The 14,980-nt window shown below is 47.9% G+C and overlaps 1 protein-coding gene across 1 annotated transcript in view; it reads right to left on the bottom strand.

The window, feature by feature from the left end:
* LRFN2 (leucine rich repeat and fibronectin type III domain containing 2) overlaps positions 1 to 14,980 on the bottom strand; it is a 194,307-nt gene that overhangs the window by 38,539 nt on the left and 140,788 nt on the right. Inside the window, exon 2 of the mRNA XM_054492268.2 lies at positions 1,751 to 3,168. Within this exon, the coding sequence (XP_054348243.1) occupies positions 1,751 to 3,150 (1,400 nt within the window). The 5' untranslated portion in view covers positions 3,151 to 3,168. The remainder of the gene's footprint in view (positions 1 to 1,750; positions 3,169 to 14,980) is intronic.

Consider the following 14,980-nt stretch of genomic DNA (forward strand, 5'->3'; position numbering starts at 1 on the left):
TCTTATTAACTTTGGATGGTGGGATTACAGGTAATTTTTATTTCCTTCTTCATAATTTTCCCTACTTTCCAAATTTTCAATAAACACTATGACTTTTATAGTGAGAAAAATACATATATGCATATTTAAGTTTGACTGTATGCCCCTATCTATATATTCCTATATATGTGCATATATGCATGTGGGTAAGTTCCAATGCTGCTTTCTCTCCATCCTGAGATGTGACACTGCTATCCAGACAAGACCAGCAGCTGCCAGGTAAGGGGAGTTCCCCAGCTCCGCTACAGTTTCCATGACATACCCACCCTCAGTCACATTGACTATTCTTCCCCATGTACTCTTCTCCCCCAGAGCTTCCAATCCAGAGACTCATCAACTCAGACAGTCAGAGCTGGAGGAGACCTCCAGGATGGACTAAGTATTTTTGATCCTCTTGCACCATGGGCCCTTTGGCTGTGTGATGAAACTCATGGGATCCCAACTCCAAACAATCATTTTACATGCATAAAATAAAACACACAGAATTTCAAAGGACACCATACATTCCTTGAGCAGTAAGGTTTTAGGCCATGTCCTTCATGTTTCATATAAGGGAACTCATCTGTGGTCAGCATTTTGGCCCCTGGCTTCTGTCACTCTGTGACCTTCTTCCCTCTGAATGACTTATGTGATTCTATTGCAGCTTTCCACGTTTAACCTCCCTTTCTACCAGACCTAGGAAATGACCCCTTGATTTTCAGAGAACTTTTCAAGGTCAATATCATTGTCTTCACTTCTAGATGAAGAGACAAAGGTCCAGGGGGGTCAGCACAGGTGAGAGGGCTGACGCTACCTGTAAGACCTAGGGGCTCACATGATGTGGTCTGACTCAATCCGCGCTCAATTGGGAAAGGGAAGCTCTTCTCCCTCTAGGGCTCTGAGTAGGCTCCAGGGCTGCTTAGAGGAGCCAGCAGAGGTCTCCCAGAGGAAAGAGACTGCCTGACAGTGAAGCCAACCCAGAGAAAAATAGAACTTAGGGAAGGTAAGAAACTGAGAATACAGGTTTGTAGGGGACGTTTGATCCAGCTGAACCTGAAGCAGGTTCCTGACTTGTTAATGACATGAGTCAACACACTCTCCCTCCCTTTCTCTCTCTCTTTCTTTTTTTTTAAAGCCAGTTTGATTCAGTTACCAAAACTGAATAAGTGCATTTAGTGAGTGTCCAAACTAAGTCAGGTATTAATTATCCTTATCTTACAGATGAGAAAACTGAGGGAGGCCAGGAGAATGAAATGACTAGCAAGTGGAAAAGCCATGATGTGAATCTCACTCTTTCTGACCTCAGAGCCTTAACCATGACTGCATATGAATCCAGGTGAAGGTCAAATGCATGCCTCTTTGGGGGAGTCAGAACCTTCAGCCAAGAGGTCTATTCATTGTCCTTGTATATCCTCCAACTGGGCTCAGAACAGAACATTCAGAAGCTCATAGCCACAAGACCACTGACCACAGCCACCCAGCCGGGAGTTGTGGTCTTTCTCTACACATATCTCTCAGGCTGCCCGTGTGGATTCTTTTCTTCTTAGCCTTGTAGTTGACATTCTTTATGTCTCCTCTTACCTGCAGAAATGGCACAGTTTGCCCCAGAATCCCCACAGACGCCTTTGGGGAAGAGCGGTATAGGTGGGAGCAGCAGCCCCAAAACCTCTCCATCCCCTCCTCCTTCCCCAGCCAGACACCCTCCCTGCCTTTGCCACAGCCTCTCGCTCACCTGTAAATCAGTACCTCATCGTCAGAGCAGTTGTACTGCAGCTGGTACATCTTCACCCGGGGTGCTGACTTGCTGACAGACCACTTGACGAGGGCCGAGGTGGTGGTCACTTCAGACACAAGCACAGCCCGTTCCGGGGGGCTTTTGGGAGGCTCTCCACCCCCACTGCCTCCACCTCCCCGGCTGGTCTTGCTGGAGCCAGTGATGTCTGAGAGGCGGGACTTGGGGGGTGCAGTGCGGCTGGTGCTGTTGCTGAGGTGTGGCAGCTGGACGATGGAGACCTCCACCGTGGCCGTGGCCTCTCCGGCGGCATTGGCAGCAATGCAGGTGAAGGCACCACTGTCCTGAGATGTGGTGATGAAGATGTCCAGGGTGCCATTGTCATAGACAGCGGTCCTTGAGGAGTTCCCTACCAGGCGGTCATCGGGGGCTACCCAGTGGATAAGGGGGCTGGGGTCCCCAATGGCTTTGCACTTGAGTGTGGCCGCCTGGCCTTCCAGAACCAGCAGCTTGTGTGTGTGCTGGGTGATGAGAGGCGGCTCGCACACAAACTCCTCCTCACGCACATGCCAGAAGTAGCGACCCTTGAGGCCCCCCGGGGAACCACAGGTTTCCAGGTCATCGTCCCGCTCGAGCCTCCGCAGCCAGAGAAGCTCACAATTGCAGTGAAGTGGGTTACCCCCAAAACTAAAGGACAAGGGTGGGGCAAAGGGTGTGGCTGTCAAAGCCGAAGCCTGGGAGCGGGCAAAGATGGGATCAGGGGGCAGCTTCTGCAGCCGATTGGAGGTGAGATCCAGGCGGGCCAGTTTCTGCAGGTCTGCAAAGGTGCCCTCGGCGATGTGATCCAGCAGGTTGTGGTCCAGGCTCAGCTGGTGGAGGTTGACCATGCGTCGCACAGAGTCCCACGGCAGGCCATGGAGGTTGTTGTAGGAGAGGTCCAGGTCCTCCAATGTCAGCAGGAAGTCCTCAAAAGCCTCATCTGCGATGCCGCCCAGCTGGTTGTTGTTCACAATAAGGTGCTGCAGGTTGACCAGGCCCCGGAGGGTGTCCTCTCCAAGGCTTGGCAGCCGATTGCTGTCAAGATGCAGGGATCGGAGGCTCTCGAGGTCTAGAAAGGAAAAGGGCTGGATGTGGCTGATGGTGTTCCTGGACAGGGTCAGGTCCACCAGCCCCGTCATGTTGGCAAAGTCCTGGCGGCTGATGTGGATGATGAAGTTGCCGCCCAGGCGCAGCTCCACTGTCCGCCGGTCAATATCAGGGGGTACAAAGAGCAGCCCCTTGGAGGGGCACAGGGTCCCCAGTGACTCAGACAGGTTCTGGCAGACACAGTACTTGGGGCAGGCGTCAACCACGGCAAACGCCATGCCAAACGCTAGCAGGCCACCAAGCAGGGTCTCCATGGTCTGGTCACTCAGCACCTGGAAGGGAGAAACACAAGGTCAGGGTCAGGAGGCAAATTCCTAATGCACTCACCCAGAGCTTCCTCCCTCACATAACCCTCACTGCCTTGGGGAGTGGCAGAGAATGGCATGTGCTCAAGCAAGACCTAGTCTCTTCCACAAATCCCTCTAATGCAGTTTTACTGTTTCTCTTTTCCTTAGCTTTATCACCTTCTAACACACTATTTAGTTTACTTATTTATGACGTTTATTTATTGTTTCCTGTTTCAGTCCTGTATGGTCAGCTCCAAAGAGGGCAGGTACTTTTGCCTGTTTTACTAATTGCTGTATCCCAATTACCTAGCTCAATGCCTGGAACACAGTAGCTGCTCAATAACTATCTGTTGAATGGATGGATGGATGGACGGATGGATGGATGGATGGATGAATGAGGTACCATATCATTGGCTTATCCAATAATCGAGTTTGAAAGGATGTTATGGCTGTTTTTTGAGACATAATTTTACTTTCTTAATTAGTTTAGGCTTGGCATGAAATTAAATTGAACCAGCATTCCTTAAGAATGAGGTTGTAGATAAGAAGAGAGTTGGTGCTGAGAGACTCCAAGGTCAGTGGGGAACTGTTTCACCAAGGAGAATCCACATAGTTCATGAATCTTTGAGAATGTGGAAAGTGAAGAAGGAGGTGTGATGGGAGGCAAAGGAGTGAATTCTGAACCCTTCATAAGCAATTAGCCTCTGTCTGGACCCTCACATACATCAGCTCTTTTGGGCTTTAGGAATCCCCTTCAGAAGGAAGGGATTATCTATACACAGATGAGGATTGCTCATGGCCTCAGAGCCTCCTTTGGATCTTTACTCACAAGTTACCTTCTCCCAGAGGCCTTCCTAGATGCCCTCCCATGATCATCCCTGCCCCGCCCCACTGCACAGCCCTCTTCTCTGCTCTGTATTTTGTCCTTGCAAATTATCCCTATCAACTTACTCTATGTTTTAACTACTTGTCTTCTTTATAATTTGTTCTTTTGCTCTAGCAGTAAATCTCAAGAAGAAGGGATCTCTTTTCATTCACCACTGCATGCCCAAAGCCTAAAGCGCTGCCTGGCACATAGTAGGTGCTTTTACAAGAATGGCTATCTAAGAAAGAAAGGAAGAGAAATCTGACTCAGGTCTTTGTGCCTCCAAATGTAAACAGTTTCCTCACTATCCCATGTTGTACTAAATGTGGCCTTATTGATATAGTACTTCTTGGGGCTTTACTGATAGAGCAAAATGATAACCAGTTGAGTTGGACTTTTGGAAAATCATGCACACTGATTGTGTAGCATTCTGCAGACCAGCATTTCTCAAATTGCCTTTCTTTTTCTTTTTCTTTTTTTTTTGAGACAGAGTCTCACTCTGTCTCCCAGGGGAGTGCAGTGGCGCAATCTTGGCTCACTGCAACCTCTGCCTCCGTGGTTCCAGCGATTCTCCTGCCTCAGCCTCCCAAGTAGCTGGGACTACAGGCACAGCTAATTTTTTGTATTTTTAGTAGAGACGGGGTTTCACCATGTTGGCCGGGCTGTTCTCAAACTCCTGACCTCAGGTGATCCACCCGCCCTGGCCTCCCAAAATGCTGGGATTATAAGTGTGAGCCACCGTGCCCAGCCCCTCAAATTGCCTGCTAAACATACTAATTAGAGGTCTGCAAAAATGGCTTCTAAGGCCAGTAAGTTGGGGAAGCATTGCCTACTCTTGCTTTCTCTCACAATAGCTCTATACGCATGAGCAAGTTTAGAAGAATTGCGAAATTCTGCTGCAGTGAAACACTAAATTAATGTTTAATTTTGCATTACTCCTATTTCTTTTTACTATAAAGACATCCCTTTTTTGAGCAACAGTTATATACATATATATAGAGAGAGAGAGAGAGAGAGAGAGAATATATATATTATATATTATATATTTTATATATATATATATATAGAGAGAGAGAGATTCTTGCTCTGTCACCCAGGCTGGAGTGCAGTGACACAATCATAATTCATGACAGCCTGAAACTCCTGGGCTCAAGTGATTCTCCCACCTTGGCCTCCTGAGTAACTACAGGCACGTGCCATCATGCCTGGCTAATTATTTTTATTTTTATTTTTGTAGAGTCAGATTTTGCTATGTTGCCCAGGCTGGTCTCGAACTCCTGGCTTCAAATGATCCTCCTGCTTCAGCCTCCCCAAATGTTGGATTTACAGGCATGAGCCACCTCGCCTGGCCAATGTCTTGTGGAAGTAGAGCTCTATAGCTCCCAGTTTGAGGAGCACAGATGCAGAAAAAATTAGCTTATTTTATTTTTTATTTTTTATTTTTTATTTTTTTTGAGATGGAGTCTCACTCTGTCACCCAGGCTGGAGTGCAGTGGCATGATCTCAGCTCACTGCAACCTCTGCCTCCTGGGTTCACACCATTCTCCTGCCTCAGCCTCCTGAATAGCTGGGAATACAGGCACCCGCCACCACGCCTGGCTAATTTTTGTGTTTTTAGTAGAGACAAGGTTTCACCATCTTAGCCAAGATGGTCTCGATCTCTTGACCTTGTGATCCGCCCGTCTTGGCCTCCTGTAATAGCTTATTTTTTTTTTTAAAGATACGTAATATATTGAAAAATCTATTCGTATCATACACTTTATTATGCATATTTGAATTCCATTATTGTGCCTCTTTAAGGGTAAATCTCCTACCTGAGACCCTTCAAGGGCCAGAGGCTTGCCCTGTATTTTATCTGGAGAGAGCATCACTGTGAAGTAGAAATATGATGGGAGCCGAAAATGTGACTTCAAATTTTCTAGTGGCCATATTTTTTAAAAAAGTAAAAAGAAACAGGTGAAATTAACTTTGATAATGTATTTTATATAACTAGCTATATCCAAAATATTATTTCAATATATCCTCAATATAATTATTAATGAGATGGCTAACTTTTTTATTTTACAAAGTCTTCAAAAGCTGATGTGTATTTTACCCTCAGAGCACATTTCAAATGCTCATTAGCCATATGTGGCTATTGGCTACCATACTGGGTAGTGCTGTGAACTGTAGCTCACAGACCAAATATATCCTGCCACCTGTTTTTGTAAATAAATTTTTATTAGAACACAGCCATCCTTATTTGTTTACATATTGCCTGTGGCTTCCTTTGTGCCACCGTGGCAGAGGTGAGCCATTTCTGCATATAACACATGGCACCAAAGCCTAAAATATTTACTATCTTGTCCTTTACAGAAAGAGTTTGCTGACCTCTGTTCTATAGGATATGTGGGGTTTTTTTTTTTTTCATCTTCATCATGGGCACCTTCATTAAAAGCCTTGGCCAAAGTGCCCAGTTCCACACAGCTCTGCTCTGGCCTCCCCATGAGCACCTGCCCACCCTGCCAGTCCCTGTCCTCACCAAGCTCCTACCTAAGGTAGACCAGCTTCACCTTACCCAGGCCCCACCAGGTCACAGGTGTTGATACATGGAAGCTTTCCACCTGCCACCTTTCCAACTTGCTCTGTGCTCAAATGTGTTCTGGCCTTCTTGGTCTCTACTTGCTGGGGCCTCATAGAACAAAATGAGGATCTTCTCCACTTGCATTGAGTCTTGAGTTTTCTAGCTACACCTCCCTATGACTCATTGTGATCACAGAATGAAGAAGGCTGACGTTTTTCTGGCTACGGCATCTGCTCAAATATAGTTGAGTGGTATTCGCTATACCCACGAGAGCACACGAACAGCCACAGCCACATCCAAGGATGTCCCTTGCTAATTAATCAAGAGGTGGTTGAGTGTGTGTGTGTGTGTATGTGTATGGGGTAGTGTTCTATGGCCCCATGAGAAAGGCCATCTCCCTTATGAGCTCTTATCAGTAAATGCGGCAGTGTTCTAAGGCTAGACAGCACTTCCCAACATTTTCAACTCCTGGCACACAGGAAATGATATTCGTCAGGTGCCCCTGGGCCCAGGGCCAAGGCTATTCATGGCCTGTGCTGGATATCTTCCACTGTCCCTCCAGATCCTCTCTCCACCCTCCCCTTGCCGACTCTGCATTCTGGGAGGCTGACCCATACGGACCGCATCTGTGCAATATAGATGGACTGCCTCCACCATCCTTTGCACCTTTCTACCCTTGGCTGTGTTGCCTGCCCTCTGGTAGAGAGCAATGGCAACAGCAAGCAAAGAAGGCCCAGACACTTCCAGATGCATATCCTGGAGCTCAGAGGCACAGAGCCCATTGTTTCAAACGGTTGTGTCCTTGTAAATTATGCTAAACGAACCACATTTTAAAAAAAGTTTGTGGAGGATTAACAAACGTCTAATGAATTCAAATCTGTGACATAATAGAGCTGGGTAAATATATTTTAAGTAATCAGCACGGAAGATTACTGACAGAGAAGTGACTATTGAATCTTAATTAAAATTGTATTCTGAGAACTGTCACTTAATATATTGTTCTAACAGCCAAATAAAAGGCGGCTTAAATCCCAAGTTGGGAGGGAGACAAGGGGACTGGATGAATATGTGTAATTAGTGTATATCTAGGGTGCAAGGGCTCTCTCTTTTGGGCAAGAATTTGGACACATGCTGGAAAGAGGAATGCCAGGCCTAGTTCCCTCTAAGTATCTTAGGGTGGTGTAGGTGGTGGAGAGGAACCAGGATATCCTCCATCTGGGCTCACAACAGAATATTCAGAAGCTCATAGCCACATGGCAATTAGGGAAAAGGGCTTGGACAAGGAGCAAAGAGATAAATGAAAGTGGGCAGGAGGGGAGTGGGATTATTTGTGGGCAAAGCTGAGAGAGGTGAGTGGGGATCAGAAGCGAGGCTGAAATGGATGCTGGTATCAAATGTCAGAATCAGCCTTCATAGGAGGAATCCATCTGCAAAGGAGTGAGAGCTTGTCTGCCCAGAATGTCTATGAGCCTGCACTGGGGGAAGGTAGGGTGGCAAAGAGAAGTAGATACAGGGGAGCAGGGAGAAGTAAAACACTCCCCAAACTGAACCTACAGCGTTCCAGAGAAGCAGTCCAGTCCTGGGCATTTACCCAGGATAGAAACAGTATCTCCTCCCTTCCTTGACTGGGTTTCTTCATGCAGTATTCACAACCCCACAAGGTGAGTGCCACCATAATTGCACAAGTTACCCTTGTGCAGGCAGAAAGAGGTGTTCCTGCTGGCCACTGGTAGGGTTCCCTTATCTGAGCAACCTCGTGCAGTGAGCAACTTGCCCCACCCTACCTTGTGGCCCTGAATATTGTCATCCCCATTTTAGCTACTAGGAAGTGAGGTTAAAAGAGGTTTGAGCCTGTCTAAACTCCCCTAGCTACCCTGGACAGAACCACAATTTAAACGGAGATCGTCTGGCTCCAGGCCATGCGCAGAGTAAAAGAGGCCCCTCTGGAGGCTTCCATGTGCCTGGCATACAGAGAGACTGGCTGTCTTCACTATGGGTTTGCTTAGTAACTGGTGGTGAACCAGCTGTTCGGCTACATGCGGGCACTTGTGTTTCCTGCTTGGGGTTGGGCCTGGAAAGGACGTTGGCATTCTCGGAAGTGGAGAGGCCTAACTGGCCCAGAAAGACCCACCTGTCAGGCCCTGATAATAGTGAGTCTCTCTCACACACATACAAGTGTTCAGAAATACATACTGGCAATAATAAATATAAAGTTGTGGAACTAGGCCCTTGGTTTGTAATAAAAGCCTCCAGATGTGATTTTACATTTAAAACAAAAGGGAAAAACAAAGATGAGGACAGAGAGTGGAAAAATAATGAACATGGCGGCAGAAAAGGAAAGTTCTTGTTCCTTGGCTTGACCACAGGCTTTCCCCCTAGCCAGCGGGTTCCTCTCCTCACTCCCCTCCCTGGGCTCTGCCTTCCAGTCAGAACCACCTCGAGCTGTTCCAGACAGAAGAGGCAACAGTTAGCAGATGGCTGGCACGATATATGTGATATCTCTGCACCCTGATTTCCATTTAAAAGATACCTTAGCAACCAGCCGAGGAGCCGCCCGCCCCTAGAGCCTGTAAATCAAGTAAGATGCCTGTCTCCGCTTCAGGTAAAAAGAAATGGCCCCTCCAGGGTGCTCCAGGCCTGGAAAGTGTGAATTAATAAGAGTGGGAGGGGTTGGGATCTGCCAGGGAGAGGCAGCTGCCTGCACCTTCTTTCCAGACTTCCCCTCCCAGAGCCCCACTGCTCCCCATAAATCACACCACTCAAGGTGAGCCCTGGAGGGACCAGCTCTGGAGAAAGGGTGGGGAAAGGAAACTTGAGTTCCACTTGGATGGGGGCATACAAGCCCAGAAACATGCTGCTTTTCTGATTTGGGAGTTGCCGGGGGTGAATGCGCCAGCACCATGTGCCAGCTCCAGTGTGAAGCCCCTATCCCAGCCCTGCTGTCTCCAGCACATCCACCTCCCTGCAGGGTGCCCACACACTCTCAGGAAGTGGCATTCTGAGGTTTCATCTAAGAGACAGCATCAGTGAGTTGATTTCCAAAACCTCCTTTCCAAAGCCACCCTGTATAGAGATTCTTCTAGAATCTTGAGAAGAGGCAGCAGAAGCAGACTCAATGAGTGTGTGTTGGGGTAGGAGAGGGCCCCTGCTCCAGAGATGATCCCAGTCTGACAGGGGAGGCATAGCCTTTGACTTCAGGGACCTCTTAGTTCGACTTTGGAGTCACAGTTTCTAATTTGAAGGTAGGGGGAAAAGAGAGAAAGAGAGACAGAGAATCCCTGAGTGAGCCTCCTGCTCTCAGAAGGTTCTAGCTTAGTGGCTGCAGAAAGACACCCACACAAGATGGGCAACAACATTCCCTGTTCTTTCCCTAAACAAAACCTTGGGGACAGGTGCCACATCCTGAATCTCCAAACTTCTTCATAAACCCGGTAAAAACAGCAGTCTTTGGTAACACAGACAACAGGAAAAAAAAAAAGGCAAAATAATGTCTAAAACATCAAAAGGGCAGAATGAGCCCATTATGCTCTTTTTAAACTTCTATTGTGCAAGATAAGTAATTGTTATCATAAGTAAGTTATTAAGCTCAGAACCACTTCCTCTCTGTTCGCAATGACAGCATTATGCCTCCGTGTTAGCACGTCCGTGATAGCTTTTATTGTGTTGCAACATAATTATGTGTTTGCCTGCCTTCTACCCTTGTGCACCTGGGAACCCCTTCTTGGCAGGGATTGTATATTGCTCAGCTCTGAGTCGATGGTAGCAAACCCACTACCTGGCACTGAGTAGGCACCTGGGATATATTTGAGGAGAGAATGAGTGAATGAATGAATAAATGAATGAATTAATTAATGGATGCTCCAGCATGAACAGACACAGTAGCCCTTGGCCCCTCTGACACCCTGTGGCCTCTGACTCAATGCAAGTGCATGCTTGCACCTCTGGGGCAGGCTGGGTGTGCTAAGGAATTATTGCCTCCAGAGAACAGTCCCCAACCAATGCTAGTGAGGGAGATAGAGGATAAATACCTCAACTTCCTCACCTCCTGAGTAGGATAACTCCAAGGCACATTCTACATAGTCTTCTACAGGCCCCTAGGAGGGCTGAGCCTCAGTTGCCCTTCCCAGTCACCTGCTCCTTAATGCAATGTATATGGGCCTCTTTCCTTTGCCCATCTCATTTCCCCACTTCTCTTCCCTCATTTCCTGCAATCATTACCCAAATAAACTACTTAGACTCAAATCCTTATTTCAAATCACTGTTCCATTTCTAGGGAATCCAGCTCAAAGCAAACTTCTTAATTATAACTGTCATTATATAAGGGACCAACTAACTGAGACTGGGCTGCTGTAGAAACGTGAGATGCAGGGAAATAAAAAATGATCTAAAAATCATGCATGTTCTTGTCAATAACTAACAAACACCAGCAACTTTCAGAGGAAGGAGACCTCAGTTCACATGCCAATGACTGGTAGTAATAGTTTAATGGAAAACATCTTCTACCCTGGGTATTCACGACCTAGGCTGTGCAGCACTCACCGTCTGTTGTCTTGAGACACGTGTGAGCCAATGTGTGAATGACTGTCTGTGCATGAATGGAGGGAGGCCCATGCATGGATGGGGTGAGGGGTGTGAACGCGGAGGCTAGAATGTGAATGGAGAGGTGTGTGTGTGAGGAAGATCTGTGCAACAGTGGGCGTCTGTGACAGCGCTCCTGAGGGCGTATGAGTGAGGGGGCCTCACATGAATGGAGGTGAGTGAACGGGTGTGTCTCTTGATGGAGGGCTGTGTGGGTAAAGGAGGGCTGGGTTTCACCAGTGGGGGCCTGGATGTGAGTGAGTCTGCCTGAGGAAGAGAGAGGGAGCACAGCTTGTTTGTTCAGCTTTGATGGAAACAAATGCTATTTTCCTGCTGTGTTGTCAGCTTCGAATGCATTAATCTTCATGGTTGCCTGTGATCTGTCCCTGCTTTGGGGACACAGACAACCCACAGGCTGGCAGCTCTCAGCGTCAGTTTAGACCTTGGGCTGCTTCTCCTCTCCCTGCCTATCAGCCTCCACTCCAACCTACAGGTGTGAGTACATGGGGGCTCTCGTGTCACACAATGAGATTTTTGCTTTGAATCAGTCATGACTTTGAAGATTCTTTATCTAAACTGCCCCTGACCCCCAACACTGCCCATGTTTCAAGCATCTTTAATTCTTAAGCAAGGCTCCAACCCTAGGAAACTGGAGGGAGACCAGAGTTCCTGGATGGAACCTTCTTACCCAGAGGGTGAAGGTGGAGAATGCCCAGGGATGCATTTCCAGTCACCAGGGCCTTGCCGGGCCTTTCTCCCTCACCCAAGGTCTTCCCCAGCAGATCCAAGTGCCAGGCCCCAGGCCTTGCTATCTCAACCCATTACTTCCTCCTGCTCTGAATCACAGAGCACCCCAGTTCACTAACACATCAGCACCCTCTGCCCTTCAAAGGCCTCACCCTTTCCCTAGTACCCATCCAGGAGCAACTTCAGTGCAGGGTCCTTTCTAGGAGGGGCCTAATGAAGGGAGCAGTGGGGTGAATAACGCAAAGTGGCAGATAATCCTAAACTCATTTCCATTTTGCTGGAGAATGTTCACTCTATGATTTACTCTCCTCATTATGGTTGGCCCAGGCAAAAATTAAAACAGGCTTTTCTTTTTCAACCTACACAGGATAGAGGGTAGGCAAAGGCTAGGAGGCTAGGTAGCATTAAAGGTCACTGTGGCTAAACTCCATAATTATGGGCTGACACAAGACTTGAAAGTTACTGCAGGTAGGGGTTGTATTTCCTTCAGCCAACTGGGACTCTCTGAGGACGGGGCTGAGTCTCCCCTCAGACTGGGACCCTCTGAGGATGGAGCTGGGGCTCCCTGAGGATGGGGCCGCGTCTCCCCTCAGACTGGGGCTCTCTGAGGACAGGGCTGGGTCTCCTCTCAGATTAGGGCTCCCTGAGGATGGGACTCTGTTTCCCCTCAGACTGGGGCTCCATCAGACAGAGCTATATCTTCTTTCTGTATACCAAGGATAAGCCCAAATTTCTGCCTCCTGGGTCTGAGGCTGACATGAGCAATGTCCTCCTGTTTCCTCACAGCCACCCCTCCTCACTGCATGGGGCCCTGCTGAGGGCCTGGTCTCCCTGAACACCCCTCCTGGTTGTGTGGAGCTGGGCCTCAGCAGGGGCTGGCCAGGCTGCGTCTCTTCAGCATCATGTCCTCAGGCTGCTCTGAAGAGAGTCTCATTACATAGGCCTGCAGTTATCACCCTGCCCTGTTATTATGTGTGTGGTGTAACATTACGCATAGCATATTTAATCTTAGGATTCTAATAACCCCTCTTATTATTAAAACAAAAATAATTTAGAAAATCAAATTTCCTTCCTGAAGGGCGTTTGTGTTTCATTTGCCTGTTTGTGGGTGGCCAGGCAGGGCTGCTGCAGTGGAGAACAGGTTACAGACAAAGGGATCCCACCTGGTACCGGCAAGGTTTGGTCTTTCCTTGGCTTTGGGACAGAATCCTCACCTGTTAGCCAACCTGGACTTATAGGAAACCAAGATGCACAGAAACAAGAGGACATTTGTGACTACCTTTACTGTTTTTCAGCCCCCACAAATTATTTCAGTAAACATAATTCATAGAAAACAGCCGCAATAGGGAAAAGGCCCATTTGGGGGATTCCAACAATAGGCTGCCCTAACTCACATGCATTAGCCAGCTCTGAAGTATTTACCAAGCAGCCACAAAAGGGTCAGGATGAGATACGGATCAGGACTTCCAGGGCCTTTGAGGGCAAAGAGAGGCTAGGCCTATATGCCATCTTATCCCCATGCGCATACTACAAATGCTTGCCCCAAGACCAGGTGTAATCCAGGCCCTGGATCCTTCCTCCCACTTTGCGAAAGGCAAATGGAGCAGAGTCTCCCTGCCTGCACCTTTCTTTATTGCTCTCCTGTGTCCCCACAGTTCTGGGGAGAAGGGGTAGAGACACATTATCAGTCAGGGGCTTGAGAGGAAACAGATTAGAGAATCCAAGCAGCAGCTGAAGGATGTTTGATGAAGGGACCATTTAGAGAGATGTGGGCAGGGTAGGGGAACAAAGAAGAGGTGGTGTAGCACCCAGTGGGTGGCAACAGAGGGGAGCTACTCAGCCTTCCACCGCTAGCCTAAAGGGACAAAGGTAGAGGGCAGTTTCTAGAACCCAGTCAGGGCATAGCCATGGGAGAAGAGTTGTCCAACAGGAGGATGTAGCCCTAAGTAGACAGATACAACCCACTGATAACCTAGGGCTGGGAGGGAGCTGGCCAAGGGAATTAGCCTGTCTCTTTCACCACCCTCTCACCACCTGCTGATGCCTCCCAGTGGCCAAACCTAACTAGAGGCCAAGGGGTAAGGAAACTTGCATGTAGTGGCCCGCACAGGTCAGCCTACCCAGGCACAGAGCAGGGTAGTTAAAGGTGGAGAGTTTATTTGGAGGAGCAAATAAATGAAAAATAGCACAGACAGGTAGTCCTTCTCTCTTTTCAGCTTTCTCAATGAGTTATTGGATAATTAAGGCACTTGGAAGTATAGGAAAACAAAGAAGGGAAAGAAGGGGGAGAAGGAGAAAGGAGAAAGAGACAGAGACAGATGAGAGAAATTAATCCATTGGAAACAACAAATCCACAGTCTCAAGAGCAGTAAATATGAATTCAATTTGGTTTTGCCATTTATAGAACCCAGCCTTCTAAAGAGCTGACAGGCTGATCAGATAAAAGCCGCTGTTGCCACCAGGACAGCACATTTAAATTTTTATTGCAAACACCAGGCTCCATTACCCTGGGATTTGCTCTCTGCGTTCCTAATATTGTCTTTCTTCGGGTGGGAATGGGAGTATCCTGACTCTCACTTACACCCAGATACAGCAGAAAGAGCATGCATAGGAGTTCTACAAGCTGGGTCCCTGCACTGACCCTGCCTTGAACCTCAAAAAGCCATTTCTCTTTGTGCCTCAGATTCCTCATCTGGGCAATTAGTCTGGTTGGGGGTCATCAATTCAAGTTTATTTCCAGCCCTGGTTTGATTAAATGTGGGTAAGGAGCAGTGGAGACTCAGAAAACCCTAGCAGTTCTGTCCACCCTGCACAGTCTCCCTCTCAGTCCTCAAGTCCAAATAGGGCTTCTTTTTTCCTGCTTTGCAATTTTTTGCTTCTCCATTTCCTCCTGCCTCTGTCTTCTTCATGATTTTTTTTTTATTACCTACAGTCTCCTCCCTGGTGACTTTGTTTGCTGTCAAGAGCTGGAACATTGCAGTCAAGCCCTCCCTCCTTCCTGCACCCCCTCCACCTCACCCCCCAAGGACCTGCTTTACTCAGCA

Source organism: Pongo pygmaeus, chromosome 5 (assembly GCF_028885625.2).
Source record: "Pongo pygmaeus isolate AG05252 chromosome 5, NHGRI_mPonPyg2-v2.0_pri, whole genome shotgun sequence".
In the NCBI taxonomy this organism is placed as follows: domain Eukaryota; kingdom Metazoa; phylum Chordata; class Mammalia; order Primates; family Hominidae; genus Pongo; species Pongo pygmaeus.